General features: G+C 41.4%; 1 protein-coding gene across 29 annotated transcripts in view; it reads right to left on the bottom strand.

The window, feature by feature from the left end:
• The window catches only part of NFIA (nuclear factor I A), a 598,742-nt gene that overhangs the window by 98,453 nt on the left and 474,759 nt on the right, over positions 1–25,530 (bottom strand). For all 29 annotated transcript variants that reach the window (XR_014808131.1, XR_014808132.1, XM_084964865.1 and 26 more), the window contains 2 exons: positions 20,678–20,795; positions 14,330–14,457 (listed from right to left, as the gene is read on the bottom strand). Coding sequence is in view for 27 of the 29 variants with exons in the window: in XM_084964865.1 (XP_084820991.1) it covers positions 14,330–14,457; positions 20,678–20,795 (246 nt within the window). In the remaining 2 variants the exon portion in view is untranslated. The remainder of the gene's footprint in view (positions 1–14,329; positions 14,458–20,677; positions 20,796–25,530) is intronic.

Genomic DNA, 25,530 nt, shown 5'->3' on the forward strand with positions numbered 1-25,530 from the left:
TTATTTGTCCAAATCCTAAAGTTTGGTTTTCACTTATACTAAAAACTGCTCATGGCCGACATTTTCTCTGGAGTCATGATTTAGCACTTCTCCTTCATATTCACACCTTTTTTTGGAACCCAACACAAGGATCCAATTTTATACAGACAACTCCCCACGGGCCAATCAGAAAGAGATGCTAGCAAGATACCATCTCTTGCAGCTTTTTCCTACTAGGATAATTAACTTTATCCAGCACCTATTAGGAAAAGGTCTTTATACAGGATAAAAATAAAAAAGCAAACCATGTCAGGCTCTTCAAGTAAGCTGTGGACACCCTACCAAAGGACTATTTCCTCTCCTTTTTTTCTTTCTTTCTACTTACCAAAACCCCGAAACTGTCACCAACTGAATGGGAAACACAACCAAATATGTGTACTGAATGTAAGTTGCTGAACCTCTCCAGCTTTGGTCAACTTAAGACAACTATCAATTAGTCCAAGTGTCAGATAATGACATTTACAACAGACAACATCTCTGCAAAAGCCTCCAAGTGTGCGACTAGGACATGAATTTATGTGATTTACTATAATAATTATGTTATAAATTTTTTTTAAAAACTAAAGGCATGTTAAGGCTTCAGTGCCAGTGGACAAACTCATAAAAATATCAAGCACATCAAAAGAAGAAAAATGACCAGTTAAGTCTTTTGAGGATACAATTTCTTTTCCAAAGGAAAAAAAAAAAAAGAAAAAAGAAAGAAAGAAAGGAAGGAAGAAAGAAAGAAAGAAAAGAAAATCACCCACTGGAAAAAAGAACTCTGAAAAATTAAAAGCAGGTGTTATTGCTATAAAGTGATAAATATCAAAGAATAACTGGCCCTGAAAAGTATTCTTATGCATTCCATACGACTTTTAATCCTCACACGTGTATTCTGACATTAGAACATGAAATGCTGTTTATGAAAGTCCCTGAAGAGCGTTAAAACACGAGAGACGCTGCACGGCCACTTTGATAAACGGTCTCTTCACTCAGGTTTGCGAAATGTCTGAAAGGCAGATGGCAAATTCTGACTGGCATTAAGTCACAAGTAATCACGATATCCTAGAACTCATTCATCCTGGAAGCGAATCACCGGGAAGTGCTTTCTGGGTTGGGACAACTAACACTGCTGAGTCGTCTGGTACCGCAGAGGACACTTCAGATTAGAAATGGGCATCGGGTCACCATTCTTTGAATTTCTCAGGACTTGAGTGTGTTTCCAAAGGTGCTGATGAAAACTGTACCTCTCGTTAGAATCAAAGTGGAAAATCTCTAGAGGGTGGAACGTTTCTTCTAAATGAAGGGCCACAAGACGTTTGGACCACTTCAAAATCCGCAAGAGCTGGACTAGCACCGGAAGGAACACTGGCCGCTGTCTGCGAGGCCGTTCTCTACAGAGGCCGAAGGTGCTGGACCACAGCACGGAGCCCCTCACACCAAGCCAACCAGAGAACCAGGAACTAAAGCATCCAGGATTTAAAAATCCAAAAATTTCAGAGGGGCTTTTAAATTGTTACGGGAGGGAGATCAATAATACCTGACTCCGAACAGGCAAGCTGAATAACTATTTAAGCGGGTTCGGTTACTCCATCGTGGTTTACTATTTCATCGGGAGGCTTCAAAATATAGTGACTTTTTGATTCCTGAGGTGTTTTCTATTTGAGAGACATACTTCGTGATTCGGTGCTGGAGAGACCCCGCTCCACTGTAGTAGTGGTGTGCTGCTCAGGAATCCATCAGGGAACAGTCCCTGATTTACTACGTTGGTGTGAGCATTTCTCGTAATCTTCTAGGAGGTAATTCACCCATCATCTCGAAATGGGTGCCATGTCTTTGATTAATTGATGAGTTTATGATGTATTTGAAACCCTTGGATGGACAGAGTTGGATAAATAGGCATTGTTGTAATCCCCTGTTGAGTAGGAAGGCAACTGGGAAGTGCATGGCTGTGCCAGAAGCTGCTGCGCAGCATGGGCAGAAAAGCTATTGCCTCCTGAGATCTGGGGGCCCGAGGACCTCTTGCTTCCTCTAAGGGGCCCAGAGAAAGCCCCTTAATTCTAGAGTATTAAAAAAACAATTTCATTAAAAACACTGATGGCCAAAAATAGAGAGAACTCTACGCCCATATAAACCGACAGTGTTATACTTATTTAACATGTAAATAGAACCATTAGTAAGTAGGAAAAAGACAAAAACATGAGAGAGGGAAGTAAGTCTGAAATAGTGTTATTAATGATCGGCATCATTTTTACAAACTGAATATATATGTACATACACACATTATATCATATACATATGTTCATATTTTTATATATGAATAAAAATATACATATAAATCTATAACTACAGATATAAAAATTTATAGATAGCTTAGAACAATGTATGACCCATAGTAAATGCTCAATTAACATTAGCTCTTTCCAATAAGACATATATTTAAATTTTCAGCAGCATTCTGATGAAACAATACAAATAAATTTATCTTGCACTATTAGTAAGAATGTGGTATTACGTCTCTGAAATATCTACATTGTGTTCTGGTTTTTGTTTTTTGGGGTTTTTTTGTCTTTTGTCTTTCCAGGGCTGCCCCCACGGCATATGGAAGTTCCCGGGCTAGGAGTCTAATCAGAGCTACAGCCACTGGCCTACACCGCAGCCACAGCAATGGGGGATCTGAGCCGCGTCTGCGACCTACACCACAGCTCACAGCAATGCCGGATCCTTAACCCACAAAGCAAAGCCAGGGATCGAATCCGCAACCTCACGGTTACTAGTCAGGTTCATTAACCACTGAGCCACAATGGGAATTCCTACATTGTGTTCATAGAGCAGAACAGAGCAAGTAAGAACACTATTTATAGCAGTATTTTTTCTCTTTATATCAGAGGTTAAAACTACTTTGTGTTTGAGTTCTACAAATATTTATTAGTATTTATTAGATAAATAAAATGTTAGATATAGGAAAATCAAAACAGGAAATTCTTAGGTAAGCCTGATTATCTACCTATCTGCCTGTCTGTCTGTCTGTCTACATCTCTCTTTTGTTTCTCTTCTTCCAATTATACTTTCTGGTTATTTTTACCTTTGGTGAATTTGATCTCAATTCAGAATAATTCTATTTCCTCTAAGTAAATATATTTTTTAGATTCTGTCCAATTTCCTATCCACAAGTCAGAACACTGTTTTGGGAAGGGGTTGAGTCCATGGTGCAGAAAGCTCTGTCTTTTGCGGGAGTAGGATGGCCTTGGGCACTTTCTGAGGGTTTCCTAGTGCATCAGAATTCTATCTGCCTCTTAGAAATAAAGAAAGGTAAGATTCTGGTAGTATGAAAGGAAAGAAACAGGATCAGTGTTCACTGATGCTTCTTCAACAATGGAATGGCTGATGCACCTGCTCTTCAAACAGTTTCAAGGAAGGATGATGGTTGAGGCCCATGAATGGACTCCTAACCTACATGACACTAAGCATACTCGATGCCTTGTTGAACTGGATAGCCTTCCTTCCTTCTCTAGGCTGGAAGGTTTGTCTGATCTATTTTTATATGCCCTCTATCATCTTGTACAGTGTTTTCTATACCTAACAGACACACTTAATTCCATAGTATCTTAAACTCACATAGCACTTCAGCATTTTGGAAAAGGGATAGCTAATATCTGTATAAAGCTTTCTATTTATAAGTACACTTTACATATATTAAGAATACTCTATTTCCAGTGCCATGCACAGCACCCTGCACACAGCTGGTGCTTAATATATGGTAGCTCCTGTTTTTATTATCATCTCAATTGAGCTTTTCAAAGCTAGGAGGTAGGAACGCCAGGCTGTTTTATGGAACCTATGTTTACATATCAGGAAATGAAAAGCAGTTTGCTAAATTCAGGCTTGTTCATGACAGAAGACAAGAATTGGAGATTTTTGAATCTTAACTTGTACTTTTCCCATCTTTATAATACATGCTATTTCTCTCTTACTTCCTCTCTTCCCACAAGCCTATGAAGATTGTTGTGGCTGGGATGAAATTTGCTTTAAGGCACCTCCTTACAATGTGCTAAACAAGGCCACACAATGAGCCAGCTCTTTGCTACCTAAGCCATGGGGCATACGCTGAAGATGGTGACAGGAACACAGGGGAGGGAAGAAGATTTAGAATGTAAACCTAAGGTATAAGATACACGTCTCCCTTCCTTCTTTCTGGAATATTTATACAGCCTCATTTTCAAACATGAAATAAAAAATTTGGAGACTTGGGTAATTTATTTATGCAGACAAGACCAGCTGAAATGCAGCGTCTGTTTTCCTGGGAGCTTTTGGATTTACAAAACTGTGCATCTGAGATCTCTGATGCCAGTGGAACTGCACTCATTCACTTAACAAACGTATGCAGCACTCTGCCCCTCTCAAAGGACAAGATGAGACCTGCGTGGTCCCCATCTTATTATTAATTTACTCAGTCAACAACTCCTGATTCAATGGTTACCATGTGCTAGATACTATAACAGGCTTCAGGAATACAACGGTCATTTCTTTTTGATCGTGCTTTACTATATTTATGTATTTGACAAACACCCACCCACATATACATTGTAGTTGCATATATGTGAGAAGACTATTTCTTTTCTTCTAATAGGTAACCTTTTAGACTCCAATTAGAATAGGCTGTTTTAGCTCCTTTTTTTTTCCTGACTTAAAAAAATCGTCATGATAAAGAAGATATGGAGATATTCGAAGGGTCGTTAAGAGTGCTCATTTTCTATTACAGTTTTCCTGTCATAACCCCTTATTTGGATGAAAATCCTCTGCTAAAGGAGGGTCACTGAAGAGCAGGAACCCTTGTTACTGCACCGGTGCTCCCTGGTGCACCAGCCTCTAATGAGCAGGTGCCAATACTAAAGAGATAATGGGAGACGATGCTGTCACATAATGATGAGTCCCCACTGCTCTATAAATGCAGAAGAAAAGCCAAGACATTGATCCTATGGCAGTGTTCTGTAACAGTGACTATTCCTATTACCGCAGGAGATTGTGGGAGATTTAATCATTTCCCCTAATATATGCCAGTGCAGCTGAGTGTCTATGATCAATGTACTGTTGTTACTAGGCTGCTGCCTTTTTATTGGCATTGATAATGGGCCTCCACCTAAGCATCTCAGCTGCAAGTTGAAGGTGGTCAACTCCCCCCACTCTTGCAATTGATGAATGACTGTTGGCAGTCAAATTAGGACCAGCCGAGCTGAGAATTCAAGTCAACTTAATACGGAGTACTGAAAACTACACTGAACTAACATAATAAGTCTGCAAAATCCAACTCTGCTCCTAGCAGTTGTGACCCTGAACTCTGGTTCTAAATGTCCTGGGCTGCTGGTGGACAAGATGTTTACCAAGTATCCTGCAAATGTCTTTAAAAATGTATTTCTTAACTTAATAACTGTGATAAGAAAGACAGTATACTATCACAGTGCTTAATTTTAACCTTAAAAAATGAAGAGTGTTAAGTCTTTGGGAAGAAATCTATCTCTGAAAGTTATTTAAGAAAAGGACTACAGCTATACTTACTACTTTAAGAAATGTGACTTAAAAACTTTTCATTAAACTGTTTAGAACTTTCAGCATCTTGGCTAATGTAGTCTGGACCGCTAATAAGATTTTACAATCACAAAACAATTGAAGGCATGCTCAGATTCTGAATATTTTTCTATAGGAGAAAACTTAAAGAGTAAGAGGCTCTTGTTTTCAAACAGAATGAAATTTCGCTGTTCTATAATTTCATGTTTGTTTGTTTGTTTTTCCACAATAAAAATGATCTTTACCTGAGCCGAAACTGACTGGTATATATACAAAGGCAGGAACTGGTGCCACTAGTAATCCATGAAGCCCACTGGACCAGAGGATAAGTCAATTCTGGGCACATAGATAACCTGACAAGTTTCACAGGACAGCCACATCTCGCAACTTAGAAAGATTCATGAAGAATGCTTAAATTTATATCTACCAATGATTGAATGGCTAAAACATCACATCTCACTTTCAAGTGTGTGAACATTTCTCATTTGGGTTCCAATGGAAACCCAGTTTGACTGCTTCTTTTTGAGGACAGTGTCCCTAATTCTAAAGTCAGATTGAACAGCTCTCTCCTTTCACTCTTACAGAATTTAAACCTGCTAGCTTTCAACCAACACGAGCTGGGTAAGGTCCATAATCCTAACAACAGTTCACACACTTAGAGAACACTAATTTTTTTTTTTTTTCCCTATTTTGGATGTCCCATGGCATATGGGTTTCCTAGGCAAGGGATCAGATCTGAGCCACAACTGCAGCAACACTTGATCCTTAACCCACTGTGCTGGACCAGGGGTTGAACCTGTATCCCATTGCTCCAGAGACATCACCAATCCCATTGCACCACAGTGGGAACTCCAAGAGAACATTAATTTTAACGAAGGACTTTGGCACTTGGAACAGAAGTTCAAGTTTGTCATTTTATTATCGTAATTTTGTGGCAGAGATGGGGCATAAACAACAGTTCCCACATTATAAGTGGTGGCTGACAACTGAGGAAACCTGGCTTGCCCTTGAACACAGGGACTTGAGGGGGTCATCTCTGCATCTACTCTACACCACACACAGTCAGCACTTAATAAAGATTCAATGACTTGGCTTGATTTATACTGATCAGATGATCAGCTCTTCTTCATGCACTTAACCTGGAGGAAGATGAGAGAGGCAGATGAGAGAATTTTCTTTCTTTACTGAGGTATCCAAACATTGTGTGAGTTCCTGCATGAAGGTACCATCTTCTCTGATCTGTTTAAAAATAGCTTAGATTTCATCTGTTGAGAAGAGTGTTAAAGGCATTCCTACTTAAAGCAGGGAGAAACATTGGGAAACACAACACTGAAAGTTCAGGTTGCCTCAGTTGCAAGATACAAAATTAATACACAGAAATCAACTGCATTTCTATATACTAAGAATGAAAGATCAGAAAGAGAAATTAGGGAAGCAATTCCGTTTACCATTGCATCCAAAAGAATAAAATACCTAGGAGTAATCCTACCTAAAGAGACAAAAGACCTGTACACTGAAAACTGTAAGACACTGATGAAAGAAATCAAAGATAACAAAAACAGATTGAAAGACATACCATGCTCTTGGATTGGAAGAGTCAATATTATCAAGATGACTATACTACCCAAGGCAATCTACAGATTCAATGCAATCCCTATCAAATTACCAAGGACATTTTTCACAGAACTCAAACAAAATATTTTAAAGTTTGTTTGGAAGTACAAAAGACCCAGAATAGCCAAAGACATCCTGAAAAAGAAAAATGGAGCTGGAGGAATCAGGCTCCTGAACTTCAAACTATCCTACAAAGCAACAGTTATCAAAATCATATGGTACTGTCACAAAGAGAAATATAGATCAGTGGAACAGGACAGAAAACCCACGCACCTACAGTCAACTAATCTATGACAAAGGAGACAAGAATATACAATGGAGAAAAGACAGCCTGTTCAATAAGTGGTGCTGGGAAAACTGGACAGCCACATGGAAAAGAATGAAATTAGAACACTCCCTAAAACCACACACAAAACTAAACTCAGAATGGATTAAAGACCTAGATATAAGACCAGATACTATAAAACTCATACAGGAAAACATAGGCCAAACATTCTCCAACATAAATGACAGCAATATCTTCTCAGATCCACCTCTTAGAGTAATGACAGTAAAAACAAAAATAAACAGATGGGACTTAATTAAACTTAAAAGTTTCTGCACAGCAAAGGAAACAAACAAAACAAAAAGACAACCCACAGAATGGGAGAAAATATTTGCAAGTGAATCGACTGACAAGGGATTAATCTCCAAAATTTATAAACACCTTCTGAAGATCAATACCAAAAAAACAAAAAAACCCATCAAAAAATGGGCAGAAGATCTAAACAGACAATTCTCCAAAGAAGACATACAGATGGCCAAAAAACACATGAAAAGATGTTCAATATCACTCATTATTAGAGACATGCAAATCAAAACCACTATGAGGTATCACCTTACACCAGCCAGAATGGCCATCATCCAAAAGTCTACAAACAATAAGTGCTGGAGAGGGTGTGGAGAAAAAGGAACACTAGTACACTGTTGGTGGGATTGTAAATTAATGCAACCACTGTGGAAAACGGTATGGAGATTCCTCAGAAAACTAAAAATAGAACTACCTTTTGATCCAGCAATCCCACTCCTGGGCACCTATCCAGAGAAAACCATGACTCGAAAAGACACATGTACTCCAATGTTCATTGCAGCACTATTTGCAATAGCCAAGACATGGAAACAACCTAAATGTCCATCGACAGAGGAGTGAATCCAGAAGATGTGGTACATATACAAAATGGAATATTACTCAGCCATTAAAAGGAATGAAATAACGGCATTTTTAGCAACATGAATGGACCTAGAAATTATCATGCTAAGTGAAGTCAGTCAGACAATGAGACGCCAACATCAAATGCTATCACTTACATGTGGAATCTGAAAAAAAGACACAATGAACTTCTTTGCAGAACAGATACTGACTTGCAGACTTTGAAAAACTTACAGTTTCCAAAGGAGACAGGTTGTGAGGTGGGGGGATGCCCTGGGGTTGTGGGATGGAAATCCTATGAAATTGGATTGTGATGATCACTGTATAACTATAAACGTAATCAATTCATTGAGTAATAAAAAATTTTTTTTAAAAAGTTCAGGTTGCCTCTAGACAAAGCAAGGATTAGGTGATGAGAGTCTATATAAAGGAACAGTTAAGGGAAGAGCCTAGATCAGGGCTTTTCAGTTCCCAACACGAATAAGCATCACCCAGAGATCTTGTTAAAATTCTGTGGGTCTGGGATTCTATAAAGCCTGAGATTCTGTATTTCTAATAAGCTCCCAAGTGACACCATGCTGCTGGTTCTCAGACCACATGTTGAGTAGCAAGATGAGACCTCACCTGACACAGATCTCATAGAGTCTCATATGGGTGTTCCTTACACTTGTATAAGAGAAAATTTCATATGGAAAGCTGGAAATGTTCAGACATATATCAGGAAGGTTATATAAAATGTTCTACAAAAGCTTTCACTATTGGGTTTCTTTCCTTTTTTTAGTTTGTTTGTTTATTTGTTTGTTCAGCTGCACCTGCAACATGCATAAGTTTCAGAGCCAGGGACCAAACCCTCCTCATAGCAGTGACAACACCAGATCCTCAACCCACTGAGTCACCAGGGAACTCCACTATTGGGATTCTTAATATAGAACCTGTGATAATGAATTACCTTTTTCTAAAAAAGTATTATCTCCAACGACAAAAAAGTATTACCTTTAAAAAAAAAAGTTTTGATTCACTTACAAGATATCCTTTAAGGCAAGGGATACTTGTAATATTTGATATATTGCCACTTGTCAATGGGGCCCAAGATTGAGCCTTAGCAATTGTTTTGCTTACTAGGTGTTAATAATTGGATTTGACTGAATAACAGCCTGCAGACTCAGAATATAGTAAACATCCATTCTGAGAGAATTACTGATGGCAAATTCTGCTTTTAGATTTATGGAAAGCACTCAAACTCTCTGCTTTCTAGTCTTCATTCATTCACTCAACCAACATTTATTGAGTACCTATTATGTGCCAGACATTGTCACGGGTGCTGGGGGTACAGCAGTGGAAAAGACAGACTCAGCCTCAGTGTATATTCTAGAGGGAGAAGAGATGAGACCAGGAGCTGGTGGTGTGAAGAAAGGAAAGCAGGATTATGAATTATAGCAGGATGGAAGAGAAAGCAGCTATGTGAGATCATTGGAAGCCTCTCTGATGAGGTATTATTTGAACAAAGATCCGAATGCTCAGGATTATTTGATTTTATGGGCAAAAAATAATAGATATTTCACTTTGTTAACAGTTAATACTGTTGGCTCATGTATTATGTCCTATGCATATTTAATAAGGCCACATTCCTTCCCTGGCCTGGGTGCATGACAAGGGCTTGGGATAGGGATAGCGGAGGATTTTTCAGGTCTTTCTGATGAGAAATTTTTTAATTTTATTATTATTATGTTCTTAATTCCAGTAAAAAACCTAGGACATGAGACCTTAAAATAAAAGCCTAAATGTTTATGGTAGAAGAGGTTATCGGGTATGGAAGCCAAAACTTATACTCCAAAGTCAGACTGAAGTTGAAATTTGGATTCAGGATCCATAGGTTTACTATCTGTGTAGCTCTGGGCAAGGGATGTCACCTTTTATAATTCTCAGTTTTCAACTCTACAGAGGCAAACTCATTCTACTCACACTGAGGGCAATTAAGAAAAACACCCTGTTACACAGGAGGTACTCAAACAATTTGTAACTATAATCCTCACCATATATATGAAAGCACCATGCACTGTCAGACCCTGGGAGGCGCCTGACTGTTGGTTTCCTTCCTATTTATCTGCATTATCAGTTTCCCTGCAATTTTTCATTTTACAGATAAACAAGAGTTGATGGTACGTGCACTTTTGCTTGATAGAATTTCATAGGACTCATTTCATCCGTGCGTGATTAGCTTCAAAGCTTCGAATCTAGCCCAGTTTGGAGATAACCAGGAAACGAAACTAAGAGGAGGGAACAAATGCAGCCTTGTAAGAGAAGCAAAAGTCAGCTTGAGGTTGTCTGATGTTTTAAAACTAACATCATCTTTAATCTCCTATGCCCTTCTTCCCAGATAATAAGAGCTGTGCACTAAAAGTGCTGAGATAAACTAATGGGGAACAGGATACTACAAAAGACATTTGAAAGAGCCCATGTAATTTACTGCATGTCTGGTTTGTTTTACTTTCCAAAGCCTTCCTGTTGCTCCAGGAAATTTGTCTCTTCTGGCAACCTTCGGCCCTCTTTTGGCCGGGGAGTCCTGAAAAAAGCATTTGAGGGCAGGTACACAGATGCAAAGCTCTCAGAGCGAGGAGTAAGTACAGGCTTTGCTTCCAGGGTAACATCAGAGGCATAAACAACATATCCTTTTAGCACTTGCTTGAGAGAATTATCCTAAAGGTAGGGAACCAAGAGGCTGTTGGTACCTTCAGATACACACAACTCCCAACATGTCCTGAAGGTAATTTACATGCAGGAACCACTCAAAGCCTCCTACTCAATGAACTGTACCCCTGGGGAAAAGCTATGCAAGGCCGGATCAGTGTGGGAACAACATACGGGTGTCCTCAGTGCCAAAAAGGGGATTGGGCTAGATGGAAAATCCCCAAAACGGACCATCTGGCAGCATAAATTATCCATTTAAAAGGGCTGGTGTGAGTTAATGACACCAAAGTCACCACGAACATGTACAACATCCTTCAGTTCAGTTTTAATGTCCCCTCAGGCCCTGTTTCAATTATGACTTTCTTTGCTGAATATGGCCAAATGTAAATTTATCCACTGTTCCCCCACCCCGCACACATATACCATGAAACTGCATTTTTCTGTACTGAAATAGGCATAGAGAATGGAGAATCTGTCCAAGAATATAGCATATGTAATTTTTTTCTTAGAGAACCAACCCCCAATTATACATATATATGTATAGTAATACAGGTACAGTATAATAAACTATGTAAATAGTATATAAACATATGTGTATATATGTGTGGCATAATACATAGTATAATTACCATATATATATATATTTATAAAAAGGATCTAGCCACTGAAGTTTATTTAATGACCACAAAGGATGTATGTATTCAGATATTAAAATTTATGACTATTTGGATCACACTATGCAGAGAGGAACAGAATCACTCTAAATAAAAGAATCACCCAAAGTACTCCATATTTGGCTAAACTATGCCCCAAAGAAATCTACCTAAGGAGTTCCTGCTGTGGTGCAGCGGGTTCAGAATTTGGCTGCAGCGGCTTGGGTCACTGCGGAGGTATGGGTTTGGTCCTCGGCCCAGCGCAGTGGGTTAAAGGATCTGGCAAAGGTCACAGCTGCGGCTCAGATTCAGTCCCTGGCCTGGGAACTTCCACATGTACCATGGCTGGGAAGGAAGGAAGGAAAAGAGGACAGAAAGAAGGAAGGAGGAAGGAAGGAAGGGCCCAGAGAATAGTCTCGTGGTGGAGTTTGCTGTACATCGACACAATAAAGCAACCTCGGTCTGAGTAAAACTTCATCAATCTGACCCTCAGGCACCATGTCCTGAACCTCTAATGTAGATATTTTGATTCTGGTTGTCGCAGAAGCAGATAAGCTGACCAGGACTCTAATTGGCTTTTTGAAAAGGATTCAAAGAGGTTTTAAATCTTTCCATTTTTTCAGAGGACCTGAGCGTCCCATCGGCACTGTCCTGGGGTGGTGCTGATGATGCAGGTGGAGGTGCCAGGGGTCAGCACGTTCGTCTCCACCAAGGTCACTTTGCTTGAATGGCAGGAACGTGAGTGCAGAATGAAGCTCCTATCTGGCCTTTGCAGAAGACCTGCCGCACCGCGAGTACTGTGCTGGCAATATTTAGAAGACAGTAGCACCAGAGGCTAAATCCCCATCCTTGTGCTGCCCCTGTCACCACGGGATGATCATAAGTATCTGCTCCCCACCCCCGACTGAATTCTTTGAAAGCAGGGGCCCCAGCCTTCCCACTCATCCTTGAATTCCCAGAACGAAGCCTCATCCGGAGAAAGTTCCCAAGGAAAGCGTGAGTGAATGAATAAATGAGCTGGCTGAGAAGATTAGACAGAAGCAAGGCAAAGTGAAACTTCTGAATTTTAGTAAAGGGAGCAAGAGGAAGGACTCAGACCGTGGGGCCCGAGGTTTTGTTTTGTTTTGAATTATCATACAGTAAAACTGCCTGGGGGTTCAGGAGTGGAAAGCATGCGTTTCTATGAGTGTTAAAACGTGTATGGCTTCCTCCCGCCACGACGACCATCAGGATAGAGAACAGCCCCATCACCCCCCAAATCTCCAATGTACGATTTCCTGTATAGTCGCACTCTCTGAGGATTTGCCTTCGACATGTTCGGGAGGAGGGAAAGGAATTAAGATGAGATGGACTTTCTTGGTGCTACTTTGTCCGTGCAGGGAATCACGCTGAGGCATGGGCTGGGGAGAATGGTCAGAAACCCTTTGTTTCAAACTGACTGTGCCAGGTATAATTCTAAGCTAGGTCATGAATATTACCTCATTGGATCCTCAAGGGCACTGAAATAGATATGATTATTGACAGGTTATAAAAAAGGGGACACTTAGTCTCAGAGAGGTTAGGTAACTTGCCCGTAATCACACAGCCAGCAGGAGGAGCTGGAGCCAGAATTACACTCCTCCTGTTTTCTCCAAAGCTCACGGTATTCCCTATGTCATCTGACTCTGCATGTTTCGGAAGGCGCTAGAGACAATTCCCCCTTCCCCGTGTGGAGGTCCGACATTGAGAAAAGTTTCAAAAAGCCAGTGCCATCAGAATTAGTCATATTAGGAGTTCCCGTCATAGCTCAGGGGAAACAAATCTGACGAGCATCCATGAGGATGCAAGTTCCATCCCTGGCCTCACTCAGTGGGTTAAGGATCCGGTGTTGCTGTGAGCTGTGATGTAAGTCAAAGACACGGGCCGGATCTGGCGTTGCTGTGGCCGTGGCATAGGCTGGTGGCTGCAGCTCCGATTCGACCCCTAGCCTGGGAACCCACATATGCTGTGGGTACGGCCCTAAAAAGACAAAAATAATAAATAAATAAAAAATAAAAGAATTAGTCACATTAGTCAAGACAAGACTACCCTAGGAGGTTAGACTAGCTAACCTCATCTGTCTAGTTCACTAAGGATGGACATCAAGACAGCTGTTCCTTTTCTATAGAATGCTTTCAAAAGAACCATGATGAAATCCAGTAGCAGGAAAACATATTGAAAAGTCTCATTTTATAAAGATCCAAGGATAAGCTATTGCACAGGGAACCCACTGTTCCTTTCTAACATTGTCAATGCAGTTGAAAAAGTTGATAGGTTTTTATTTGGATCATTAAAAGATCAAGCTCCAGGGCAATGAGTATCGGACGAAAGGAAAGGCAGATGGGACACTGGACTGCAGTGTAGGTGAAAAGATGTAAAAGCAGAAAATCCCACACACCCTTTGCAGGCTTTCGTTTCGGCTGAACGGCAGCCTCGCGCTGTCACCCTTTCGCAGAAGCAGCTGTCAGACACGAACACGTGTTCGTGTGGAAAATGTCAAGACGTCCACTCCTCCGAGCTGCTCCTTCCCCTGACGCCCGGCCCGCCCCGCGAGGGCCCCCCCGCACGCGCCCGCCCTGCTTACCTGGCTCCACTTCGTGCCACCCGCTGGACTGACTTCCGCTCCCCGGGGAGCGGCCCTGGCCCGTGTAAAATGGCTCTTCACCAGGACTGTCCATTTCATCCTCCACAGACTTGAGGCGCTTTGTGGAGCTGAAATAACAAACGAGCACATGTTTAAGAGCCATCCCAACCTCCTTTCTCCTGGACTCGGCATCTCTGGTCGAAAGAGAGCCAAGGCAGGAAGCAACTGGGTAACTCAGTGTCGTCTGTGGACGACGCTCCCCTTGGGCTCCTGTGCAGTGCAGGGAGCCCCTGGGTGTGTTGAGCAAAGTCTCAGGTCTGTGTTGCTCCAAGTGTCTGGGGTTTGATTTTTACTGTCACTCAAGCTGCTGCTGCCGCCGCCACATCCCATTCCTTTTTCCTTTGAAGAGCTGGAGGCTGGCTCCTGCTCCTGCCTCCACCTGGAAGAGGCGCTAGTAAGCCCACATCTGTGTCTCCTCCAGCGGTGCCTGGCACGGAGTCATGTCCCTAGACCTCAATTCAGTCCCTTCTGGCACCACAGAAAGGAGAAAACTCAGGGTGCGTGACCCTTGAAGAGAAGCCCGGATTGTCTTTTGGCTTTTTGCTGTTTTTCTTATCTTCCACTCAGATCTGTTCATTTAAAAAATATTTCTTGTGCAGTGACAAGAGTCCAGGTACAGATCTAGGTATGAGAGCTAAAACAGCGAACAAACGAGACACAAAGAGAAGGAAGGGGGTACACCTCCTTGTGAGAGCAAGGGACATGGAAAAAAAGAGTGACTTCTTTTTTTTTTTTTGTCTTTTCTCTGCTCCCTTGGTATATGGAGGTTCCCAGGCTAGGGGGTCTCACCAGAGCTGTAGCCGCTGGCCTACGCCACAGCCACGCGGGATCCAAGCCTCATCTGCCCACACCACAGCTCACGGCAACACTGGATCCTTAAGCCACTGAGCAAGGCCAGGGATCGAACCCGCAACCTCATGGCTCCTAGTCAGATTTGTTAACCACTGAGCCACGACGGGAACTCCTGAGACCCAGTGACTTCTATGCCCTTCCTCTACCAAGAAATTACCCACATGAAGTTCTAGGCCATCAGGATAGGGGATTTATTTGTGTTGGAGAAATGGTCGGGAAATTTCCAGCGTGTATTCCATCTCTTCCAGCGAAAGGGCTGAATTTTTTTTTTCTTCCAATCGGAGGCTACAGGAGTTAAAATGGAGTGAAATGCTACCTGTTGTCCTGTGTTAACTGATGATGTCACTAACACACCAGAATGGGTAGATTTCATACCTGGTGCGAGTGCTTTGGGGAGATCTCTTCCTCGTGTGTCAGGGTGCAGAATTTTTAATATGTGTTCATTCATCAGACACTTACTGTCACCTCCTACATGCCAGGTGCTGTGCTAAATGCTGGAATACTGAAATGAGGCACACAAAACCCTTGCCTCCATGGGGTTTACAATCTCGTGGAGGAGGACAGAGAGGTAAACCCAGCTGTGCAGAAGAGAAACAGAGGTATGATGAACCGTGCAGAGGTTTGAGGGGCTTCCTCGCTGGAGGACAGAAGCAATAACAGGCCGGGAAGGTGTGAACCTCCCAGAGGAGGTTGTGCTGTCTGTTGAGAGAGAGTGGCAGGAGATGGGGCAGAAAGAAGGGTGGGGCAGAGAAAGCCTGTTATTCAGCTGATGCACCACTCAGGCAGCCCTTCGGGCTTTTAAAATATTGAATTATGTCTTTACCAACTGGCAAAATGCCATGGTCCCAAGTCCCATAAGTTTCCCCCAACTTGACCACTCCATCTCTGCCCTAGGACAGCCTCATGATGCCAAAGCTGAAGGGTTAAGGTCCGGCACATCAAGGGCATGCCGGGACTTGGCCTGGTGGCAGGGCAGGATCTGTCCCAACTGGTATGCTCGTGTCACACAGGTTATGGACTATTTCGAACATCACTCCGGGAGAGAGGTGCCTATCAGGCAGAAACAGCACCTTGACCAGAGTGTGACACATGCAGAGAACTGCCAGGTGTTTGCTGTGGCTGAAGTGGCAGTGGGGCACAGTGAAAGAATGGGGTGAGGGCTATACAAGATTCTGTGTGTCTGCACTTTCTCCTACAAGCAACGGAGATTCCCTGCAAAAGTCTAAACGGGGAGTGACGTCAGAGTCATCTTTTGGAAAGGTCACTCTGGTAGCTGCACAGATGATGGCTTTTGAAAAGCAAAGGGAAAAGAAGGGATGGAAACTAGAGGAAGGGAGAGAAGTAAAAGGCTGTTGTGGTAATCCAAGTGAAAAATGCAGAGCGCCCATTTCAAGGCCTGAAATTCTGGCTACTAAAGCCGGCCTTCCAGTATTCTTAGCGTTTAAGTTCTATCCTCATTAAAGCCAGACACGGAAAAGCAACATGTCTGTAGCATGCTAGCTTAGTACCCAAAGGAAAGAACCTTTAATAGTTTATTTAGTGTTCTTTGCTTGGCTTTCCTTGACGTTTGATGAAAAAGAGCCAAAGAACTTTTCTGTATTTTATGTAAAACTGCATCTAACAGAAGTCCTTTATAAAAGGATATACACAAAAATTTCTCTTAATACATAAACCAGAAAACAATATGGTCTCTTTAAATCAATTTCTATTGTTTTCTTTTATTATAAAATGCACATTCTACTACCTAGCGCTTCCCCTTATTGCCTTGGCAACCAGGAATCTCAGAGCTGAACGTGAGGCCTAACTCTGGGCTCAGGTACCTGATAAATCTCGCCTATCTTCCTATATGGTTTCTGGCTTCTCTTTGTACATTTACTATTACCTGTTGTGTTTTTTAACTGAAAGCCACTTGAAATAATTTTGAAAACAAATAAATATTTGTTGGAAACAAAAAGTGGAAACAAAATAAATACTAGATTATTGCTGGGGTTTTTTGTGTGTGTTTGTTTGTTTGTTTTAAGGGCTGCAAGTGCAGCATATGGAAGTTTCCAGGCTAGGGGTCAAATCGGAGTTACAGCTGCTGGCCACAGCCACAGCCACAACCACAGCCATGCCAGATCTAAGTCACAGCTGTGGCCTACACCACAGCTCATGGCAACGCCAGATGCTTGACCTACTGAGTGAGGCCAAGGATCGAATCTTCGTCCTCATGGATTACTAGTGGGGTTTATTACTGCTGAGCCACAGCAGTGGCTGTGGGAACTCCTGTTGTTGTCCTTTAATTTCCAGTGACAATCAGAGTGTCTGACTAATAGCAGATGCTCAAAAAGTGCTGAATTGGGCTATAGACTTAAAAACAGTTATATGGGTACTTGTAACAAGGATTCATCCAAGTGTCCTGATTCAGAGATCTCACCCCAAAGGCCACCTTCATTGCCCATCATTCTCTCAATAATTTTCGGAGTTGCTAAAGCTTTTGATTTCTTTGGTGTCCTCTAATAAAATGCAAATACCTATGTAGTTATTAAATTCTAAAGGTGAAAGAGTCTGTAGACACTAGCTGACCACTTAAGTTTGAAAGCAAGGATTGTCGGGGGTTGATGCAGGATAAATGTTTGGAGAGTGGAGATGCAGGCTGGAGGAGAGAACAAGACCCAGGAGTGAAGAAAGTCAGAAGTGCCAGGAGGGGTGGGTGGAGGGCTTCCAAGACAAAGTTTACCAACCTCATACACTTGACAGTTGGTTTATCTTGATGAAGTTCTTTGGGTTAAGAAAATATGTTTTATCTCAATTTTTACACTACCCCTTCTATGATTTTGGAGCTGTTTACTATGAAGGGACAGAACCTACAGTTAATGCCTATCAGTCTTCTTTATTTTTTTTGAACTGAGAAATGAATCCGTCATTAATTTTGGTTTTTCGCTCTTGACTTTCTAACACACTGATTCTATTCTCCCAGAATCGTTTGAGGAACCTAGGAAAGTTCCAGTAAGATCTGTACATAAGAGGGAGGAGAAATACTCTAAGTAGTGACACACCATCTCCTCTAGTGTGTGTGGGATTTGTTCTTTGGTTCTCGGTCATTCTATGTAGAAATTAAGGTAAGACTATTACCTTCATTCCAAATATTTGCTTAATTCCTGCTATGTGCAAAGCCTAGAAGTTTTACCACAGAACTGCAAAATGCCTCTTTCCTGACAGTTCCTAGTACTCTGAACTAAAAAAAAAAACAAAAAACAAAACAAAAAAAAACCAAACACTCCGTTTACTTGTCAGATGCTAGCTATTCCTTTCTGGGGGGCTTCGTATTCTATTGTTCCTTATTGAAGGAGTAAGCCCCATCCCTAAGGGGATTTAGTGTCAAAATAGCATGGTTTTAAAGTTCCAAAAGGCCTGGGTTTGATTGTAGATGCTGCCATTTACTCGATCTGTGACCTTGGGCAAATTACCTAACTTCTCTGAGCTCCGGGCTGACCCACTGTTTAATGGCAACCCTGTCTATATTGTATAATTACTGTACCAATTAACTCATATCAGGTATGTAAAAGCACCTAATACAGTGGCTGCCACAATTAATATTGGCACAGCATGAACAAATATTGATTGGTGGATGAACTTTTCTATATGTAAATCTGGGGTATTCTTCTGGGCACATTTTCTAAACCATATACAGATAATTCTGCTGAGTCTATATATCTAAAGAATAATTTTAAAAGAATCACCTTAGGAGAGCCTAATGAGAGCAAAACAAACATATTACCGACGTATTAACTACTCATGCTGTTTATACTTAGCTCCTTATCAGGGTTAGTTATTTGTAGACTCTGGCCTTTTAAATGACACCATCCTTTTAAATGACATTTATAACCAGGTTTCCACATCGAGAGTCACAACAAAAGGCAACAAAACAGCTGGGAACGTCTTAGAAAGGGTGTTTGGGATGTCCATGGTACATGCGCAGCACACGTATGAAAAACAAACAGCCCATCAACTTTTAAATTAATCACTGACTGTAAGTATTTGCAAAGCTTTTGCATGTTGACCCAGTGCAGTTGCACACAATGTCTCTTCCATCAGCAAACATTCAAAATCCTCAAAAATGTATTAACACTCGAATGTGTTCACAATATTGTTCTTTTATTGTAAATGTGGAGTTTTTTTGGATTGGAGACTTTTTTCCTGAGAAGCTGATGCTGCAGTGAACTGAGGGGAACTTTTAAACAACATGAATGATGATGGAAGGATTTGGTGGTTATATTTAGGGAATACTTTTCTTTAACTGTCTTCGAAGTACTGGTAATGACTAACCTGATTTGTTTGTTTGTTTGTTTTTCAAGTAATAATGGTTAAAATATATAAAGTCAAAGTAAGAATGAGCCTCCACCAAGGAAAATTTCCCTGGCCATTGTTTTAAATCCTGAAACCCTGGTTTCAGGATTTAAAACTTGCTTTAGGAGGAATATAACTTTGTCAAACGCTTTTCTGCAAAGTACACAAACATAAAAGATTGTTCTGCACCATTTTTTCTTTGTTGTCACAGTCCAGTGCTAAAGCCAATTTGAAAAAGAATACTCTGGGTTTGATGCCTAATCCCTTTCCCTCTTGCACAGGTTATCTAGAGACAACAGGATCTCACAAAACGCTTCATTTTGATTCTGGCTTTGAGACCTCAAGGGGATCAAGAACCCTGGAATCGTTATCTGGTTGTATTCTTTTAGATTTGCTCTTTCAGAGGTCTCCCCATGTAACAGTGTTTATGATCTGGCCCCATATTGCAGCTGGACTGCTTTCACCTTTACATCCTCCCACCAGGACACCAAAGGAGGTTTCATCTCTCAGGGCAACTTCACTAGCCAAGATTTTGAGACCTCTCAGGGACCAGCAGGAAAAGAGCTGGGACTGAGTGGCAATGTCAGCTGTGGGCTTGGGAACTAGAGCTGATGCCACCAGTGTCAACTTTCAGCCCAACAAGTCAAAGCACACACCCTTTCCCTTCGTCCAACCATGTCCTGAATGTCCTGAGGACATGCCATGTTCATCACTCATCCTTCCCCCACACCTTTGCTCATGTCGTCATCCCACCCAGAACCCAGTTCCCCGACTCTCCATCTCACCTGCCCCAACCAACACTTACAGCTTAGAGCTGAGCACAAGTCCAAAAGCTTTTTGGATAAAGCTTTTTTTTAAAACTATTTTCAGCCTATGCCACACACGTTTTTTTTTTACTGACTGGTGTACATCTGTATATACATATGCATGCTGCATGTACAGTTGCTTTCTTTCCCCAGTGAGACTGAAACATTTATTGGGGCTAAACCCATTTCTAGCATCTTCTACTACTATAGGCACACTGCTAAGTGTCTAGCAGGGCCAGAGTTAAAATCAAGGTGTGTAATTGTGAAGTATGACCTCTTTAAGAGCCGTCATTCAAATTACCTGGTAGAGGATGTGCTGGGTAAAGACCTCCTCATTGCTCCCGGACTCATGCTGTAGTATGAAGAACTTTCTAAATCTGAGAGAGAAAAATTGGGGCCAGTTCCTGCAGCTATTGGTGCTAGAATTAAAAAGAAAGAGAGAAAGAAATATCAGGTAAATTCTGTCAACAGAAGATTGAGGAGAGCATACTTCAGTGTTGCATTTAACACATTTAATTTCTGAATTTCTATGGTAAGCTTATCCAAAATAATCAGTAATGACCTCTGACCTTAAAAGAATATTGACAATAAAAATCGTCTACACCAGAAGAACATATCTTTTTTTAATCCTCTTTCATCTTTTCTCCTTTTGTAATGGTAAATTGTCACTAAGGTTGCAACATTCCTGGATGCTTTTAACAAAAAATACCTCCAGGTGTTGGTCTGAAACTTTTCTTGAATGACCAGCCAAAACATGCCTTGGGCTTTACTAACTTTGATCCTGATAGCTTCCACTTGTTTGTATTTTGGAATTAGTTCTGAACAGCGAATTCATCTTTCTAAGCCATCCAGTCCCAGGCGAGAAACGTGTGATTTCTCCTTGCTCTGAATCACCTCTGTACCCTGCATATAGTTTCAGGCAGGGTCCTTACACTATGGTTCTCGAGCCCTGATTTGCGTAGATAAAGTTTCACTGCAATAGCCACACCCCTTCATTTACACACTGTCTCCACTTCCACACGACAACGCCAGAGACAGCTGTAACAGAGACCATATGGTTCACAAAGCAGAAAATATTTATATGGAAGAATTTGCCAACCTCTGATTCAAGAGATGGTTAAAAATAACTTTCACTGCACGTGATTTTCAGAGCTGACCCTTATGTGATTCGCTGTATTTTTTTATGCCCTGGAGCCTCTAAGATATCTTGTTTACTGGAGTAGCTTAATAAATATTTCTGAATCGTTAAATAACATCTATTGATCTTAGGAAACACCTCTGTGTAAAATTAGTGGTGCAACTATGTAAGTGCAAATAACTGTTCTTTTGAAAGATTATGCAAAGTGGAGCAGGAGATGCATATACGTCTGTATTACGGTGTTAGTTTGAGAGTTTTAAGCCCATATAAGTGGTTATATAAATAAACTAAACAGAGACTCCTATCCATAAGAAGAAAGGACGGTTAGGAAAATCACGAACCCGGGACTTTGATTCTTTCAACAAATAATTACTGAGAGTCTGCTAGTGCCGAGAACCGTGCTGGCTAAGGAAGGCACTTTAATGAATGACAGGGTCCACACCCTGAAACAGCTCTGCAGGGTGAGGCTGACAGGTTAATTTCAATACAGCCTGCTAAGTCCTTTGCTAGAGTTAGTCCTAAATTGATATGGTCACACAGAAGTGGGTATCTAACCCAGCCGAGGAATAAGAGGTTCAATGGAGTAAAAGGACTTCAGCAAATATGATGCCTGGGAAAAATGTTAAAAAGACGAGAGCATCTACCCAACTGAGGGATGGAGGCATTTAAGTAGAGGAAACAGCATTAATAAAGGTAAGAGAACATAAAGTGAGTACTGGATTTCTGCTAACTTGGTATGATGTGGTATACAATACATGGAGAGGGGAGATTTAAGGTCAGGTCACAAGGAGTCTGGTAGATTTTATTTATTTATTTATTTATTTATTTATTTTGCTTTCTAGGGCTGCACCTATGGATATGGTGCATATGGAGGTTCCTAGGGGGAAGATTTAAGGTCAGGTCACAAGGGGTCTGGTAGATTTTATTTATTTATTTATTTATTTTGCTTTCTAGGGCTGCACCTATGGATATGGTGCATATGGAGGTTCCTAGGGGGAAATTTAAGGTCAGGTCACAAGGGGTCTGGTAGATTTTATTTATTTACTTATTTATTTTATTTATTTATTTATTTTGCTTTCTAGGGCTGTATCCACAGCATATGGAGGTTCCCAGGCTAGGGGCTGAATCAGAGCTACAGCTTCCGGCCTACACCACAGCTCACAGCAACACTGGATCCTTAACCCACTGAAGGAGGCCAGGGATCGAACCCGTGTCCTCATGGATGCTAGTCAGATCCGTTAACCACTGAGCCATGGTGGGAACTCCATGGTAGTTTTTTTTTTTTTTTTTAAGAAACATGAATTTGAGTTCAGTGGATTCCCCAGTTTATAAGCTATTAAAGCACTTATCACACTCCACTATAACTGGAGACTGTCGGGGTTATACTGCCAGCATCTAATCCTGGCACCAGGAGGTAGTCAGTAAGTGCTGGTCAAAAGGAACTGATTATTAGTCAAAGGAGAACCAACAAAGTGTAAGCATGCCATCATCAAATTTGCATTTATAAGCTAGACACATCACCTGTCATGAGGGTAGGAAAGGGGTGGAGAGGGGTGGCAGCTGAAGAATTTAATCCGTAAAACCATGGAAGCCCCTGGAATCTTTAAATAAGAGAAGATGGGGATCTGTTCTAAATTCAAGGGATGGAAAGGAGGAGCCTGGTGACAGCTGTTTAGGAGTTAAAATTGAGAAAATGTATTGACTTCTTGAGTGTGGTAACAACGGGAAAGGAGGAGTATGGGATAATTCCCAGGATGACTGCCTGGGAAACTGGGTGAACTGTGAAGCCATAACAGAACTATGCAATCAAAAAGTAAGAGGAGGGTTCCCGTTGTGGCACGGCAGAAACAAATCCGATTAGAAACCATGAAGTTGCAGGTTCGATCCTGGCCTCCTTCACTTGGTTAAGGATCTGGCGTCGCCGTGAGCTGTGGTGTAGGTTGCAGACACAGCTCGGATCTGGTGTTGCTGTGGCTGTGGTGTAGGCCGGCAGCTGTAGCTCTGATTCAGCCCCTAGTCTGGGAACCTCCATATGCCACGGGTGTGGCCCTAAAAAGTGCAAAAAAAAAAGTATGAGGGAACACAGCAATTTCTAAAATAAACAATTAGTGGTTTGATTAAGAGCAATTGACAAACCTTAATCAAAACTATCATTATATAAAAACAGTCGCTGTAAAGAAGTAGAAAACTCTGAAATTCACATATAATTTCTGAAATTCAAACAAATCTCTCAATGACAAGCTCTAATGGCAGGAGGCCTTTACTTCAAAAACAAATAGGCTTGACATTAAGTATAAACAGAGTTCTAATTCATCATTTTGCTAGTCATTCTCTAATTTGCTTTTTTAATTACATTTATTTGTATAATTTCCCCTTTGATTTCATAATACTTTGTGCATGAAACAGGCCATGGGGTGGGGAGGGGATTACTTCAATATGAGCCTGGATCCCGCATTACCTGTCTTAGCAATCTGACATATAATAGGGGCTTAATGTTTGTGCCTTCATGGATCTTAGGGATTCATACCTCTTGTTAACTAAAGAAAAAGATAAACATTTCTCTAATAATTAGCGATGTTGAACATCTTTTCATGTGCTTTTTGGTCATAGGTCTGCTTCTTTGGAGAAATGTCCATTTAGATCTTCTGACTGGTTTTGTGTTGTTTGTTTTTTTGGTATAAAGCTGTATGAGATGGTTGTGCATTTGGGGGATTAATCCCTTGTTGGTCACTTCATCTGCAAAGATTTTCTCCCATTCTGAGTTGTCTGGTTATCTTTTTTTTTTTTTTGATCTCTTTAAGGCTGCACCTGTGGCATATGGCAGTTCCCAGGCTAGGGGTCTGGTTGTCTTTTAGTTTTGTTTATGGTTTCCTTTGCCCTGCAAAAGCTTTTTTTTTTTTTTTTCTTTTTTCTTTTTTAGGGCCATGCCCTCAGCACATGGATGTTCCCAGGGTAGGGGTTGAATTGGAGCTGTAGCTGCTGGCCTACACCACAGCCACTGCAACTCGGGATCCTAGCCACATCTTCAAACTACACCACAGCTCATGGCAACGCCGGATTCTTAACCCACAGAGCAAGGCCAAGGATCGAACCTTCGTCCTCATGGATGCCAGTCAGATTCGTCTCTGCTGAGCCAAGATGGGAACTTCTGCAAAAGCTTTTAAGTTTAATCATATGAGGTCACTAATATGTAGAATCTCATTTTTTAAAATGACACAAAAGAACTTACAAAAAAGAACAGACTCAAAGATTTCTGAAACCAAATTCATGGTTATCAAATGGGAAACGTGGGCAGGGGGGAGATAATTTAGGGGGTGGGAATGACATATACACGCTACTATATATATAGATAGGTAACTGAGACCTACTGTATGGGACAGGTAAATCCACTCAGTACTGTGTAATGACCTATATGAGAAGAGAATCTGAAAAGAAGTGGATATATGTATATGTGTAGCCAATTTACTTTGCTGTACACCTGAAACTAACCCAACTTTGCACATTAACTATACTCCAATAAAGTTTATACGTATGTATCAAAGAAGATAAGGCTAACTGGTGTCAAGGGTCTGGATTTAGATGGGGTTGAGGCTTCGCCCAGATGGAGCACCATGGAAACTGAGTCACCTCACTCCCTCCTTTCCTCTTGGAAGGAAAGACAAAGCAAGCTGTGAATGAGACAGACTTGCTGGACCAAGAGGAGACAGGGGTAGTCTGAGGTCCTCTGCCTCTCGGTGAACATCCAGCGGCTCTTCATTTACATTACTTTATCTAACAGGTTCTCCTCTGAAGAATATCTTTAACCTTGATTATATTTTTAAAATGTCAAGGGAAGAAAAATACATGTGTGCCTGTGGTGTGTCCACCTCTCAGGGAGAATAAAAAAATCGTGGAGCCCAGAGAGATGTCCCTTACCTTGCCCGTGTATCTGCTTCCTGTGAACCGCTTAGTACACTGTCGCTGTAACCTAGCAAGTAGCATCGGGTGGCCTGGCAGCCTGTGATGCTTCCCCAAGC

The sequence above is a fragment of the Sus scrofa genome, chromosome 6 (genome assembly GCF_054392235.1).
Source record: "Sus scrofa isolate SSC_HxYL_T2T_F1_AM1 chromosome 6, Sscrofa_HxYL_maternal_Yorkshire_Landrace_v2.0, whole genome shotgun sequence".
Classification (NCBI taxonomy): domain Eukaryota; kingdom Metazoa; phylum Chordata; class Mammalia; order Artiodactyla; family Suidae; genus Sus; species Sus scrofa.